The 15253-nt window shown below is 41.9% G+C and overlaps 2 protein-coding genes across 2 annotated transcripts; one reads left to right on the top strand and one right to left on the bottom strand.

The window, feature by feature from the left end:
* The first annotated feature begins 2049 nt into the window (after window positions 1-2049).
* Window positions 2050-5072, top strand: LOC129594020 (sulfotransferase 1B1-like). The gene is made up of 7 exons (XM_055490564.1): window positions 2050-2378; window positions 2453-2565; window positions 3586-3638; window positions 3671-3817; window positions 4077-4301; window positions 4488-4671; window positions 4737-5072. The coding sequence occupies exons 1-7, from the start codon at window positions 2251-2253 to the stop codon at window positions 4877-4879; spliced, it is 993 nt and encodes a 330-aa protein (XP_055346539.1). The 5' UTR covers window positions 2050-2250; the 3' UTR covers window positions 4880-5072.
* Window positions 5073-6098: 1026 nt separating this feature from the next.
* LOC129593977 (sulfotransferase 1B1-like) lies at window positions 6099-8171 on the bottom strand. Its single transcript, XM_055490515.1, has 6 exons — window positions 7938-8171; window positions 7753-7865; window positions 7434-7666; window positions 6823-7047; window positions 6488-6671; window positions 6099-6425 (listed from the first exon to the last, which is right to left on the bottom strand). Exons 1-6 carry the CDS (start codon window positions 8057-8059, stop codon window positions 6298-6300), a joined length of 1005 nt encoding a protein of 334 aa, XP_055346490.1. The 5' UTR covers window positions 8060-8171; the 3' UTR covers window positions 6099-6297.
* Between the last annotated feature and the right edge of the window lie 7082 nt (window positions 8172-15253).

Here is a 15253-nt window from a genome sequence, read left to right as displayed (position 1 = left end):
GAAAGCCGCAATAATTTTGCGGTGACAGTCGGAAAACCGCAATAATTTTAATGACGTAGGGGCCTGGATGTAATTATTTTGCAAAATATATCTGACAATGTAATCATCCGTTTCCGTGTACGGCGCTCATTGTGGTGCTGGTGCACGCTAATAATAATTTGCGTTGAACTTAACTGATTAACGAGCAAGATAAGGTGCATAACCTACGTATGTACAATTGGAAGAGATGGGGATTTGCCAAGAACACTAAGTACGGTTCTGTTATTTACTGTTTTTGGATTGGCAGTACTGACTGTATTACGGTCTGCTTGTGCATCTACCGGTATGCCATCATATTACAACAATCAAGTGGTCAGTTTGTTTGCCAAATTGGTTCCGGTAGGGTAATTATCAATTTCCGCGAGCGGTGTTTAATGCGGTGCCGGTCGGTGCACGGTGGCATGCAGCATTTAGTATACTGCATTTAACTGGTTCGCAAGATAATGAGTGTATAATCGGATTGCCAGTACTACGTAGTACTGTTGGCATAGTACTATTGGAAAATGCCGAATCAGGTCCATGGTTCATCCAGTTAACATAGCTGGTACACTCGATCGAGGGCCCGGGGGTCAGTTTTTGCACAAAAAGTCACCTGACTACAGAAAAATTAATGTGGCGTGTACTGGCAGCGTCAAAAGAGCTTGCACAGCTCCTAATAATCACGCTCATTAATTCTGGAAAATAATGGAGCACCGGTTATGCTGATGCAGCGCACTGCATGTAGGACAGTTACACGCTGATGGTCGTGAAATATTGGGAACGAACATGGAGAGACAACGGTGAACCTGCGCTCTACTAATTAAGCACTGGAATTTAACAGCACCGGGACAGAATAAACCGGCGGAAGCAATATTATTACCAGTAGAGTAAAATCCCAGTATGCGTAGCTCCTGTCCGTTTTGACATCCTGCAGTTTGCTTACGCCGTAATCCTTCTGTTATACAAAAATTAACGATTTGTGTGACCGGTGTTTTTTCACGGTTGTTTTGCGCTGTTTACTGATTGTGAATACTTCAGTAGCGATCCAAGCGTCTTTGGAGCGTGTTCATTCGTGTGAATTTTCCGTAATTAAGTAATTCGTGTGAATTTTCCGTAATTAAGTTAGTAAGAATTTTCCATATGCACAGAGGGTTACTTTCTTTTATTGGGCAAAGGCCATCAATGTAACAAAAGTGCATTCGCGTAATACTACTTAAAATGATAGAAATTTAAACGTTAAAAAAACAGCCAAAATCGTTATCGCCGTCAAAACTCCTAGGTAGGACGCATATTCAAGGTGCAGAGGGTTATTGAATCAAGTGTGGACAGTTGCTACAAAGTTTCTTATAAAATCGGCTTTTAGGCAGAGTGTGACCATGAACGTTTCAGTACAATGACAAACTAGCTCGAATGCGTTCTGCAAATTTTGGTGATGATTCAGCCCAAAATGTGTGCCACATCGGTTGTTGTCCAAAAGGCTCAGTTCAAACTGTATTTAGGTATTTTTTTTTATCTGCGAGAACAAAAAGCTTTCTTTCCAAGCAACAGACTCTACTTACACTGTCTAATGTTACAGCATATACCGACTATGCGACCACAGTGTATTCCTTAAACTGGTCACTTGATTCTGACCATGATTGAAATAACGGTGAATGCGCAATCAGACAGCTGACAGACCATAATCCATCAGTATTCTGTACTTCATAATCACCATCTCTTCCAGTTATTCACAGATTAATATTATGAACGTTATCTTGCTCGTTCATCAATTAAACTCATCACAAATGATGCTCGGCAATATGTATGCACCAGCACCGCAATAAACACATCACGCAGAAATGAAAGATTACACTATCAGAACAATTTTGCAAAGTAATTATTAACCAGGCCAATACGTCAGTAAAGTTGTTGCGGTTTTCCAGTTACAACCGCACTTGCCGGCTGAGCCAGGTGCGTATCTGGAAATCAGCCGCATATTAACAAGCATATCACAATGGAAGCGCTTTTCCAGCACACTATTTGTACGATAGGTAATAACAAGAAGGCAATAACAAGACATAATATGCGGTTTACCGCGCATCGCTATAAAAACCGCATCATGTTTTGCATAAAGCCACAATTAAATTTTGAAATAATTTGTGACAAAATATAACGGTAACGTCAAACTCTTTTCCGCTGCCCTGCTCTCAGGTATTCTTTTCCGATATTTCTTCCCCAAGTGACCGCTTTAACATGGCGCATACGGAATTTGTGGGACAATCAGCTGAAATTCCCTGTACAACAACCGCTACTATCAACGCCGCCGCGACTGCTGCAGCGACAGCCGCTTTTAAGTACAAATTTGGCGATGAAGGGTACCTGTAAGTGGTACCGAATTGAGAAACTACCAGATCATTTAAACGTTACCACACAAAGCGTACAAAATTATTCACAGACTGGATTATCACGGTACCAAAGTGTGTTATCCCATGTACGAAAGCCTGCCGGTTGTGGAGCGCTTCCAAGCAAACGATAAGGACATCTGCATAGCCTCCTTCCCGAAATCCGGTAAGCGCATTCGACATATATACCTCCTAGGAGGCTGCTACCATCAGTGGATATGAGATTTTATCCGAAGAGGACTTTTTGTGTTGCTTGCTTAAGGCGATCTATTTGTTTTGCTTCTTTCCTAGAGAAGTTACAGTAACTACATTTTATAGAATAGAAAAAAATGCTCTTTAAAATGAGAGATCTTTTGAAAAGCATAGAAACTGAAAAGAAACAGAAATCTGTCTAAAACCAAAAAGTACCGGGGGTCTAAAATGACGCACGGGTGCAGCAGCACGGTTCGATTCACGTAGCTGCCACCACATTTCGAATCAAAGTGTACCCAACCGCACGAGGGCTGCGTGTCTGCGTAGCGCTATGACCGTGCGCAGGCTGCGATTTCATGAACGCCATGCGCAGCCTGCAGGTAGCGTGGTTGTCTCCTCAAACTCGTCACCGATGCAGCGGACCATTTTCGAAACACGAAGACCCTAATTTACTAGGAATAATATTTGGACAGTTCTACGCGTTTTGTATTCCATTGCCGCAATGGAATTGGATGTTCTTGGTACCATTGGAAACAGAAAATTATTCTACATACTGGGTTTTCTTGGTTTTGCGATAGAATCTTTCGAACTCCAGCGCTCAGTGGTTTTATCGGTAAGAACAATTAGTTCTATGTTTAAAAATTCACATCTTTTTAGCTTTTCATTCAAAGTTGTTTTCAAATAAACCCAGTAGGTAAAATAATTTTATGTTTCAACTGAAAACATCAAACCTGAAGATGTTCCATTTACTGCTTGGATGGGATTTTTTAAAGGCAAACGCAACATAAAAATTTTTCTAACATTTGTGCTTTTAGCGCTGCTCTTGAAAATCTATCTGTTAAAAAGCGCGATTTTTGAGCTTTCTAATGAGCCTATACACTTCTAAAACGGACCAAAGCAAGGCACAGAAAAAATTTTCAAAGTAGCCATAAATATTGGCATGTTTCAAACAAGTATATCCCGTTAATGTACGCGCGGGTTTTGTTGATGGTAGGGACGAATTTGATGGCAGCGATCGTTTGGATGATTCTGCATGACGGTGATCCTGCTTCGCTTCTGGAGGGGATGTTTTAACCGCAAAGGTGCCTCATCTGGAGTATGCGCTGCCGGGAATGCCACCCAACATGTTGCCGGCTAATACGCTGAACAAGCAAGCGGGACCGCGTGTCTTCTACACTCATTTAGGATATAATGCGCTACCGGAAAGTATCAAAACCCATGCCAAGGTAAGTAGCTCTACTAACTGTACGCGGTTGTGACTAAATCGCCAACGAGACATTTGAATAGATTTACCCGAAAGCAGTATATCGCTTAATATCATACCAAGGCGATTTGGTGAAAGCTCTGTACATTTTTCAGTTGCACTAAGCATTTTTCCAATTATAATTTAAGCATTAAAATGCGGCTAGAAACGCACGTGTTGAATATTTTGTGATGTACGTAGAGATAAAAGGCTAGTTTATCACACTGAGTTTTTTCCAACAGGTAATCTATATCGCGCGCAATCCAAAAGATGTCATCGTCTCCACGAATTATTTCTTCCGGGCGTTGAAATTTAAACAGTTCACGGGTACAGTGCAGGAGACCTTCCAGTCGTTTATGAATAACGTCTGCGCCTTTGGTCCGTACTTCGACCACGTCGCCGGATACCGACGACACGTGAGCGATATGGCCAATTTGTTTTTCATCACTTACGAAGAAATGGTGCAGGTGAGGACGCTGCGCTAATCATTAAATACGGCAGCATGTACAGTTAGTGTAGAAGTACAGATATATACCGTACATGCGATAAATTATGATACCTGCATTATTATGCACGATAGCTCTTATCCGAATTTGATACGTACACTCCTGTCTTCCATTTGTTTGGTGTTATTTATGCTGAATTTATTCCAGGATGTGGAAAACATTATAAAGAGAGTTGCGCGTTTCCTTGGGAAAGAACTGGATAACATGCAGATATCTAACATTATGCGATGTTGTTCGCGTGAGCAAATGCAAAACAACCATACAACCAATCTGGCCCATCTGCACCAATTGGGCTTGATGGATTTTAACGTGTCACCATTCATGCGGAAAGGTAACGAAAACCTGCGAGTAAAATATGATGTGATATGAGGAACTTAAAGATTTCAACACTTTTAGGAATCATTGGTGACTGGAAGAACCACTTCAGCCCGGAACTCAATCGCCAAGTGGATAAATGGATTGAGCAGGAACAGCAACGTCTTCACAACGAACTGAAGGGATTTCATTTCCAGTACGAAACATACAATATCGCGGCTTAAAGAGCTTCGCTTGGATGCTTCGAATTCGATGTTTGTCTATAACTTTACTTGATTCGTCTTGCACAAATGTTAAGTATTGTAATGCTTGCGTATATGGAGTGCGTTAGCGTTAAACTGTTATCGAAATTGATATTATTATTATTGGAAGTATAAGCGACGTTGGCTTGAATATTGTGAAGAAATGCAACACTTACATTTTTATATTACTTATTTTATATTTTTTTATATTTATTTATTATTTTATTTTTATTTTATATTACTTATTTTATATTACTTACTAAATAAAGTCGCACATATTTTTCTCCATCGCACAGAAAATAATAGTAAAATACAAGGAATGAAATTCGGTAGAAAGTCCAATGATTAATTGGCATTACAGATGAAAATGAATGCGTTAAATTTTCAATAAGGAAACTAAAAATATATCCAACTTCGCCAACCTCACTACACATGTATTGGTCAATAAAATTATCATAATTTACGGATAGCGTTTCGTTTAATTTTTGCGTGTTGCTCTAGGAAGCAATAATTGTTTTATTGAAAGCACAACAAAAACTGTTGTAACCGGCCAAAACGAACGCCCTCATGACTACCTGTTGGCTGTTCTGCTTTCCAGCTTCTGGAAGATCTCCCATTCTCGAATTTTCATGCTTTTTGACGGATCTGCAGCACGGCTAAGATGGCTGCAGAATCCACTTGTTTTGGTTTGGTTGTTGTAGATCTGGCGACAATATCGCCAATAAAGTCGACATTTCCGGGTTGTTCTGTATGGCTATCTGTATCCAGTGCCACAGTCTCACACATTATCGAGTGATATTGTTTGCAAAAAATTTGACCTTCAGAAAAGTGCTAAAACTGATCGAAAAGGGAGCGAAAAACAAATAAAGCGTTGGACTACAAAAACAAATAGGTACAAATCTCGAAATGTTTAATCTCCTGGACGTTATCTGCACCATGCAAACCAGTTAATAAGGAAGTGACCCGCCTGGAGTGTGGCGTTACGGCAACATATATGGTTAAATCTGGCGCGGTACATAAGCGCCATGTTCAGCCACAACGTCAAACTCCAGCCGGGTGACGGCAGCAGTACAGGGGAACGGTGGAACACGTTTACTTTTGCCCCCTATATACATGCATATTTTATCGTTAAAATTTATATATGTATATCTTGTATGTACAAGTTCGGTCATCCGGAAGAAATTTTGTATGATTTGGTTGAATTTATTCACAGGCATGTAGTATGTACACAGGCGAACAGTTTCACAGTAAAATTTCACGGATTTTTAGTATTTGAATACGTATTGATAACAGTGATATATAGGAGCTGTACAGCGTTATCTGCGCATTGCAGAGTGAAAGGCGGTATTGAGAAGCATCCAGTATATGCAGCAAAGCAAAAACTCATCATGACCGATACTTTATGCCTCGTACTGGAAACGGAATCCCTTGAGGTCGTGCTGGACCCGGTCCTCTTCCTGCTCAATCCATTCATCCACCTGGCGGTTTAACTCCGGGCTGAAGTGTTCTTTCCAATCCCCAATGATACCTACGACGGATAGGTTGAAAGTTTCCTGGGCTCATTATTTCGCAGTGCACTCAACGGGTTACCTTTCCGCATAAAAGGGGCAATGTTGAAATCCATCAGGCCCAGTTTGTGCAGATGGATATGACTGGTCACACCGTTGACTTTCATTTCGGCATGCGAGCAGTATCGCACAATATTGGCTATCTGTGCGTCAGTCAGCTGCTTTCCCAAGAAACCAGCTACTCCTTTTACAGCATTCTCTAAATTCTGCAGAACAATTCAGTATATCAGGAGAGACCGAAGAAAACGAGGGTTCCGAATTATTGTGTTTCATATTAAAATATATTAAAATAAAGGGAGAGAATATACGACACACAACCTTAGAATTAAATGCAGGTAATTTGCGTAGCTCTCTTACCTGCACCATCTCTTCGTAAGTGGCAAAAAATAAATTGGTCATGTCGGACACCTTTCGTCGGTAACCGGCGACATGATCGAAGTAGGGCGCATAAACACAGGTGTTGTTCTTGAAAGACTGGATAGTCTCCTCCATGGTATGGCTACACCCGGTGAAGGTCAACGCCCGGAAGAAATAGTTCGCAGAGACGATGACATCCTTTGGATTGCGAGCAACATAAATCACCTATTAGAAAGAAATTGATACTATATGAGCGGTAGATTTATTGCGTTTCGGAAAAACAAATGTAATAAATTACGTCAAGAATAATCTACTTGGATACACTATGCAATTTTTATTTATGCACTGTCATATTATTTAGGGCTCGCTGTACTGAATGCGGCCATGTCATTGTATGTCACTGATGAGTCATGGTGCTTTTCGAATTAGAAGCCCGGGGATTTTAATTTTTTATCGATAGTAGGAGAGGCGTACGTAAATCATGGAGCATTTAAAAAAAGGAGGAATACTGTAAAATGAGGAGGCTTATATGGTAGAGGAGGCTTTAAATCCGAAAAATATGGTAAAATTAAATAGCTGTAGTTACTATCAAATGCTATAAAATTTTTTACCTTGGCTTGGGTTTTGATACTCTCCGGCAGCGCATTGTATCCCAAATGAGTAAAGAAGACACGTGGCCCTTCTTGTCCGGTCATTGTATGAGCCGGCAGCATGTTCGCTTTCATTCCCGGCATCGAGTACTCTAACCAAGGGACCTTTCCATCTAACACATCGCCCTCCAGCAGTGAAGAAGGTTCGCCGTCATGCAGAATCATCCAGACGATTGCTCCCATGAAATGCGTCCCTGCCATCGATCGAAAGGAAGAGCGTATAAACTGCAGCCTTGTCTAACGAAACATCGCTCATGCGTAAGAGCCAGCGCGTACTTACCTGATTTAGGAAAGGTCACTATGCAGATGTCCTTTTTGTCCGCTTCAAAGCGCTCCACAACCGGCAGGCTTTCGTACATGGGATACATGACCCGGGTACCGTGATAATCCAGTCTGTATACCAGATTATGCACTTTAAAGTCATATCGTATGGATGATTGGATGATTTCTGAGCGGGTCACTTACAAGTATCCTTCATCGCCAAATTTGTATTTGAAAGCAGATATGGCGGGAGGAGTTGGAGTGGGAGTTACGGGTGGCGTACAAGGAATGACAGCGGGTTGTTCCAGAACTTTCGCAAGCGACATGGCGGGAAGGGTGACCCGTGGAAACGGTATTGTAGAGAAATACCGGAGTGCCGAGTATCCGATGCGTCGTATGCAAAGAGTTAAACTTTGAAATCTGTACTTTGGATGCTAATAACTGTGGTGTGATGCAAAACCGGGCCTGGGTTTTATACCAGTGCGTAATAAGCTGCGCATTGGTTTCTTCAACTTTCTTGTTATTGCCCGGAGTGATAATATCACAAAAATGATGTTCTGGTGATACGTTTTCGGCATATGCCCGTTGATTTATCTGTGTATAATTTGCAGACGACACGGTATACTCCGGTTACTTCCTGATGGTACCGGCAGTTTTGTGCCGGTTGTAGTGGAAAGGCGTAATAAATCTGATGACGCAGTACTACCGATAATCATTTGTAAACGACGAAATCACATAAAATCTTGGCCATTTCCGCATGCGGGGCCTCCTGTGGTGCTGGTGCACACATTACACGATTAATTAGCCACGCGAAAGCGATTACGCGGGAGATCAATTGACAGGTTCAGTAAATTGTCATCACAATTAACGATCGCATGATCATTAGCCGCTTATCGACACTAAGGACTCCCTGCAGAGTAGAGCTGGAGGTAGTTTCGTGGGGAGTTCTTGACCCGTATCGTTACTGCAAGTATGTCGACGCAATAGCCATACGTCTTAATATGGCTCTTGCGTCGACATACTTTCCCTAAATCACGCGGACAATAACGGTGGCCTGCCGAGTCATGACAACACTGTCGTCCATAAATTTCAGACTTTTGTATCAAAAATCGAGCTGCCGGTAGCCATTTACTGTATTACTGTACAACTAAGAGATTTATTTACAAACAGCATAATCAAGCAAGTCATTCTATAATAGAACCTTTTAAAAACACATTTTTTTCTTCGGTTACGGCTGTGTAAAGATATGACGGCAATAATAATTATGACTTCCATCGATCGTGGGTTACGTCCGAAGCTTCCACAGATCGTGGGTCGAAAGTCCGAAGCGACATATGAAAAATGCCGACTTTTATGATTAACAAGGGAAAGAAATAGGAGGCGCGTTGTTGTCTGTTAGAATACCGTGTGGTCGAAAGTAATTGAGACAAGAGCAGAACTGCTATCGCAAGCTATGTATGACCAAAATGAAAGGAAGTTCAAAAATGGCAGCATTAGATAATATCAATAATCCAATATCCAACACTATGAAGAAAAACATTTCAAACGTGCAATAAATTACTCAGTGATCACAGTTGCTAAATCGAGTAGCATCCGTAGCATCAAAGTCACTCATAGAACGCATATTGTTTCCGGTGTAACTTCACAGCTGAAAGGAAGTTTATTTATTTCTCAATGACCGAACACAACGCGAGGGCAAAACAACACAGAAAAAAGAAAAATCAGAAAGCGCCGAATTACGGCAGTGCCAAATGCGCTGACCACTCGCCAAGTGATCGCTTATATACGGACGACTGCCCGATGGGCATTCCAATTACATCATCAATCGGATTAGGTCGTATTGCTACCACAGAGGGAGCTTCTAACGGCTAGACACTACAGGGCATCTTAACACGCAACTGTAAAAAGGGTAAAACAAAAATGATGACACAGAATTGAGGTTTAAAATTGGAAGCGAAATTCGTCCAAATCCTGCCGGGGACGGCACTGTTCCCGGTCGATCCATTCAATCACTTGCTGGCTGACTTCCGCGGTGAAATAGCTTTTCCAGTGAACGGCAATTCCAGCATTAGAAGGCCTTACTCACAACACACGCTGATGGTTCCTGAGTTTTTTCATACACGGCGACATCAACATGTATGGCGCATGTATGTACAGTACAACCTTGGTACAACTATTGTTTTGCTTACCTGTATGAGTTTCCGCACGCGGCTTTACGACGGTGCAGGTTGTCCTGTGTTAAGTGAATTACTACGAGAAATTCCATGTTTGTGACGCTCTGTGAGTTTACCTGATTCTGGAGGCAGAATCAGTCGATGGAGATGTAAGCTAGCGAAATAAGAACTGAATAAACTTGTGTTAAATATCCGGATATTGGTATGTGTTTGCGGTGACCTTCGTAAAGACAACTAGGAATAGTTATCTGACAAGCAAATATTTTCGGAGAAGGTATTTTTGGGAATACATGAAACATACCATTCTATAGAGAAAAATCGGCTCTACAAAGTACTATTTTTTACAACGGAGTAAGTATTATCGTTTTTTTGTAATAACTATGTAAATTTAGTATTGCAAAACGTTCCGTGACGTGTACGCGCGCACATCAAAAATGCCGCCCATCGCGCATGTGAAGATACCGATCTTCGCCAGCGCTGATCGCGGATATGCTGCAGCGCATGGTTATCAGTTTGCCAGATCATCTCGGGATTCAGCGTGAGCAAGCTTGCTGTATCTTCTGAGCATTGAACATCTTTTCCCAGCACAATTTTCGTTTCTGGTTCCACGGACTCACAAAATTACTATTTGAAGATCTTTCATCTCAAATGCACGTAAACAATATTATAACCCGTCAGCATTCCATGTGGATGCAAAACGAGAAGGAACAAAAAATTTTTTTAAGCCGCCAAAGTAACTGCGGTGGAGGCAGGACAGCGCTCAAATTTGAGCGAAGATCCGTATCTCTGCTGCGTCGATGGGCGGCATCATTGATGTGCGCGGGTACACGTCACGGAACGTTTTGCAATACTAAATTTATATAGTTATTGCAAAAAAACGAAAATACTTACCCCGTTATAAAAAATAATACTTTATAGAGCCGATTTTTCTCTATAGAATGGTATGTTTCATGTATTCTCCAGAATACCTTCTCCGAAAATATTTGCTTGTGAGCGGAATAGTCAGTGTTTGTGATTCGGAAGTAACGTTATTCGACAAAAATCTAGGGCAACAAAATCGTCCTAGCAGGATCCTGAGAGTGTGTTTACGCCGTGTGTGTAGAAAATATTAGTGCTAATATTCACGCGTGTGTTCCCTTTTCTGTACATCCAAAATATATTCCATCTTTATTGCCTGAATAAGGTTGGTCATACTGCTATATTTGTGAGTACAAATATACAAATATACCAGATTATGCAATTATTTAAAATCCCTCAGTCCCATTTTGTCTAGATGCGATTGAGCGTCATCCAGCTCTTTCTCAAGGAAGCGTGATACTTTCTGAGCGACATTTTTCAAATCCTGCATTAAGGTGAGACGAAAAGCATAGACCGGCTGCCATTTCCTTTGGCGGAAATGAGATAGCTATGAGGTCAACAATGTGCCCGCTTTTTGTGATAAAGCGTTCGTAACTGCGTAAGGAGCAAATAAAGTTATTTATTGCTGGCATTAATACTATAGTACGAATAAGCAGTATAAAATTATTATGTAATACATCGATTCGGAAGATATTAGCGGAAGACGGAAGTCTGTACAACCAGACACAACTATTAGCACTTTAAACCATCATGTATCGCAGTAAACTGTAATTCTAATTCTATAAGTAGAACTTGTGTTAATTTGTAACAGAATCTGGCCATACGTGCGCACTTAATAATCATTGATGACTCCTGTCTTTTTTGTAATACTCGCTTGTAAAACATGTCTTCATTAGCACAAACCAGTAACACTCATCAGGTTTAAAATGAGAGCAGAATTAATTACAACAAAAATACACGTATTTACCTTAATTTTCCCGGCTCCATCCACGGTTCCGAGTACGGAAACTGCGCTGCCACTTCGGATTTCAAATGAAAAGCGCTGGCGAAGAAAATCGAGCGAGTATAATATTGCTCTCAGCATGATGTTTTGCTTCTGGCCTACTGCTTACCAAAGCGGTGCATCCCTGCTGCAAAACTGTCCGAATCACTGGAAAATCCTGGAAAATATCTAACTGGAAAAACGCCAACGCAATGGCTTTTGCTGCGCTGTGTGCACTGACTGCATTCAACAATCATTTTTTTCTGTCTCTCTGTCTCAGCCTGTTTGTCTGTTTTTAATCGGCTAAGCCGGATCGGTTTTTGTCTCGACTTACGCGCCATCTATCAGTCCAAAACACTATGGCATACTGGCATACAACAGGTGCATATAAGCTTACTGCATCGCGCAGATTTTGTGCAACCGAAGACCCAAGAGTACTGAGTAGGTTTTCGTTTTTTGCTCATGTAAGTGTTGTCCAGCGCTGTTTATCCGGTGCATCATGCTTGCATCGTTGGCGCACGCGCACAGTATTTGATACTTTTAAGCGTGCTAACGAAGGAAACGTCTCCAGTCTTTAATAACGGGTGCATTTTAGCTGCCCGTCAAATTGGGAAACGTTACTTGCGAGTTGCGCGGCTGCACTGCCTGTAGTTGAAAATGTGGTACTCTCACCGTGGTAAATCTATGCGGAAGTCGGCATTCCCGCGGCAACTGATACGACGTCACAAATGGCAATCCATGCCTTGTTGGTGGGTGTGTTGCGTTCTGCGACGTGACGGTAGCACTATCACGACGGTGGATGTGATGGATGAAGAGAGTGAAGAATTGTTGAGCGGAAAGGTGAGGGAGACCGGAGTCAGCGAAGATGGACTGCACATTGATTTTGGTCGTGCCAAGACCTCTGAACGCCGAGACGGCCGAGCTCCCCTGATCCCATTCGGCAGCATCTATCTCCGCCAGAGTTTGTTGTGCAAGGAAGGCCCCAGCGGAAGACTGTATGCGCGTTCTATCGGTATGTGCGTGTACAATCAACGTGTGCACAAGTGTCAACATATACAAAGTATCAATCAACAACGTAAGTGGCAGCTAGTCGAGATAGTGGTGGTTAAGGGATTTGCCCGCTACATAGGACCAAATTCGTGTACATCCACGGGAGCTTTCCCTGTCGCGCACTCCCAAACACGTTTTTATTTGCTTTAGGATATTTTGTAGCCAGTTAAGCCAAAGGATTCGGTTACTCTGTACGTAGACGTGGAATCCGTTTGCGCGCGCAACTTCCGGTTGGAAAGTTATGGCCTTATGGGTAATGAAAATTCCGAAAAGTCTAAATGCATTCAGGTGTACTAACAGTCTCATTATAAACCGATCATCTTCAAATTTTGCTCGTAAATGTAACTGATCGTTTCTACATCGAACCAAAGTTGCAGCATTTTTTTCAAACTTTAAAATTATTTTAAAATTTGAAAAAAAATGATTCAGAACAACTGTGGTTCGGTGTAACAACTATCTTCAGGGCTGAAGTTTACTTGAATTTACTTGCAATTTGCAAAATTTGAAAGGGATCGGTTTATGATGAGACTTTTAGTGCATCTGAATGCATTTAAATTTTCCGGAATTCGATTCACCCGTAACTTTCCAACCGGATGTTGCGCGCGCAAACAGATTTCGTATACAAAAATCTAGGAATCCTCCTGCCTGCGTATACAGTCAGTTCTTAGTAAGTTTATTCGGTCCTTGGTTCCGCGTTCCACTGCTTTTCTTAAGCAGCGCTTTAGTCTCGCTGTTGTTAGAGGAGATGCCACGGCTGTCGTGAGCACGTTACCTTTTAACCCAAGAGAAGACAGGGATGTTGGCTGCTATTTTAATGTTTAAATTTTAACTATCAAGTACCGGCGCCTGCATTCATTGTCATCTTGGTGGCTATTGCCAATAAATTTAATCTTTGGTAAATGAAAAGTTGCAAGCGGCTTCAGCTGTCTCATACTTCGTCCCGGTTCAGGAGTCTTTCCAGAATTATCTTTCAAGATCAGAACTGGACAAAGTGCGCTTTGTCTAGCTGACATACTGTACAACAGGGCTGAAATCAGCGAATTTCCTGCCTCGCCTTTTGCTGGTGCAATCTTTATCCAGGTTCAAAAAGCGGTTCGTTTCTCAACAGAAGGGGGTTTGAAAATTAGGTGCGATTCCATTTTTTATCTGTCAAGACTAGTTTTTGTTGCATCACGACGTAACACACACTGCTGGTATCACACAGATGACCATACAAAACACTTGTTGCTTATAATTGCTGTATTACGCCACATTATCCGATACCAGCGATATTCATCAGAACCAACTGTTTCCCATATGAGCTCGCGTTGAAAAAATTCAGATTTTGGGAACAGGGCATATCAAACTACGGTACTTTCTCAATGGTCTGAGCGGCTCGGTAAGACTTTTCCGAAATTTTCTCCGCTATCGTTAAAGTAACCGATCAGCTGAAATTCAGTTTTTAATATCCCGTTCACAAAGTAAAAAGCCTTCGCTGGTTAATATACTGTAAATCACACTAATGGAAAAAACAAGTTAGTAAAATAAATAATCAAAAGCGCATTTGAAAAATTTTGCAGTTTCAACCACATTTATTTAAACAAGCGACCGCATTTTATACAGACCAAAAGGAAGAGTTTGTGGCGGAAGCGCTGATCCGTTATGAAGAAGGGGAACCGTCGAAACGATATCCCGCCACTCTGCTGATGGGCGACTTTGCCATGTGCTCATTCGGACTGGTGCGAGTGACACTTCCAGATGGGCCGTTCACCACTATTCTTCGTGGACATAACATTCTTGTACCTTTTGATCGCAGTTCGGCAAAACTGGCCAAAGATGGCGACTTCTACCATACCCTGGTAAATCTTCTTATCTCTTTCACTACAGGTTGTGTGAAATTTAGAGCGATGAATTTTTGCATAATTCTTCTGTATTAATATAGCGTTGGGGGTTTTATGACTCCATTGGAGCAAAGAGCTGCTCAGCCAAATGCCCAACGCGCAAACGGAAGCAACAGGTCGGCGCGGGGAAGCGCCGCAAAACGGATGATACGGAGCCGTCGGAGCGCGGTTTGAGTTCGCTGACCATAGCTGTCCTGACGGAAATATTTCATTATTTGAATACCGCGCAACAGTGCCGAATCAGCGTCGTTTGCAGCACTTGGAATGATCTTTTGGAATTGCCCATCTTAAGCAATCAGACCACTCTGGAATATGGATATATGTCAGCTGAAGAAGCGGCCGAAGAAGAATTCCTGAACGCTGCCAGCATCTTCCACCGCTGGGGCAAACTGGTCACCATCACGAACTGTCCGCGATCGGTGCACTTCAAACACAAACAGCCAACCGCCAATGCCGGCGTTTTCCAGCGCATTTTACAAGAAAAAGACTACCAGCCTGCTCAAAAGGTCGTTCTGCATAATCAGCAGTGGAATGTGTGTAGTGGAAAATTTAAGGAAAGCGTAATCTCTGAGTTTA

The sequence above is a fragment of the Paramacrobiotus metropolitanus genome, unplaced genomic scaffold (genome assembly GCF_019649055.1).
Source record: "Paramacrobiotus metropolitanus isolate TYO unplaced genomic scaffold, Prichtersi_v1.0 Parri_scaffold0000065, whole genome shotgun sequence".
Lineage (NCBI taxonomy): Eukaryota > Metazoa > Tardigrada > Eutardigrada > Parachela > Macrobiotidae > Paramacrobiotus > Paramacrobiotus metropolitanus.
This window is presented reverse-complemented; position numbering and strand designations above follow the sequence as displayed.

Bases quoted from the DNA above. Each gene is read 5' to 3' on its own strand.
- LOC129594020 (XM_055490564.1), top strand. From the start codon at position 2,251: ATGGCGCATACGGAATTTGTGGGACAATCAGCTGAAATTCCCTGTACA. The intron at 4,302-4,487 runs GTGAGGACGCTG...AATTTATTCCAG, and splicing joins CTTACGAAGAAATGGTGCAG to GATGTGGAAAACATTATAAA. The intron at 4,672-4,736 runs GTAACGAAAACC...CAACACTTTTAG, and splicing joins GTCACCATTCATGCGGAAAG to GAATCATTGGTGACTGGAAG.
- LOC129593977 (XM_055490515.1), bottom strand. From the start codon at position 8,059: ATGTCGCTTGCGAAAGTTCTGGAACAACCCGCTGTCATTCCTTGTACG. The intron at 7,048-7,433 runs GTAAAAAATTTT...TCTTTCTAATAG, and splicing joins GTATCAAAACCCAAGCCAAG to GTGATTTATGTTGCTCGCAA. The intron at 6,672-6,822 runs GTAAGAGAGCTA...ATTGTTCTGCAG, and splicing joins CTTACGAAGAGATGGTGCAG to AATTTAGAGAATGCTGTAAA.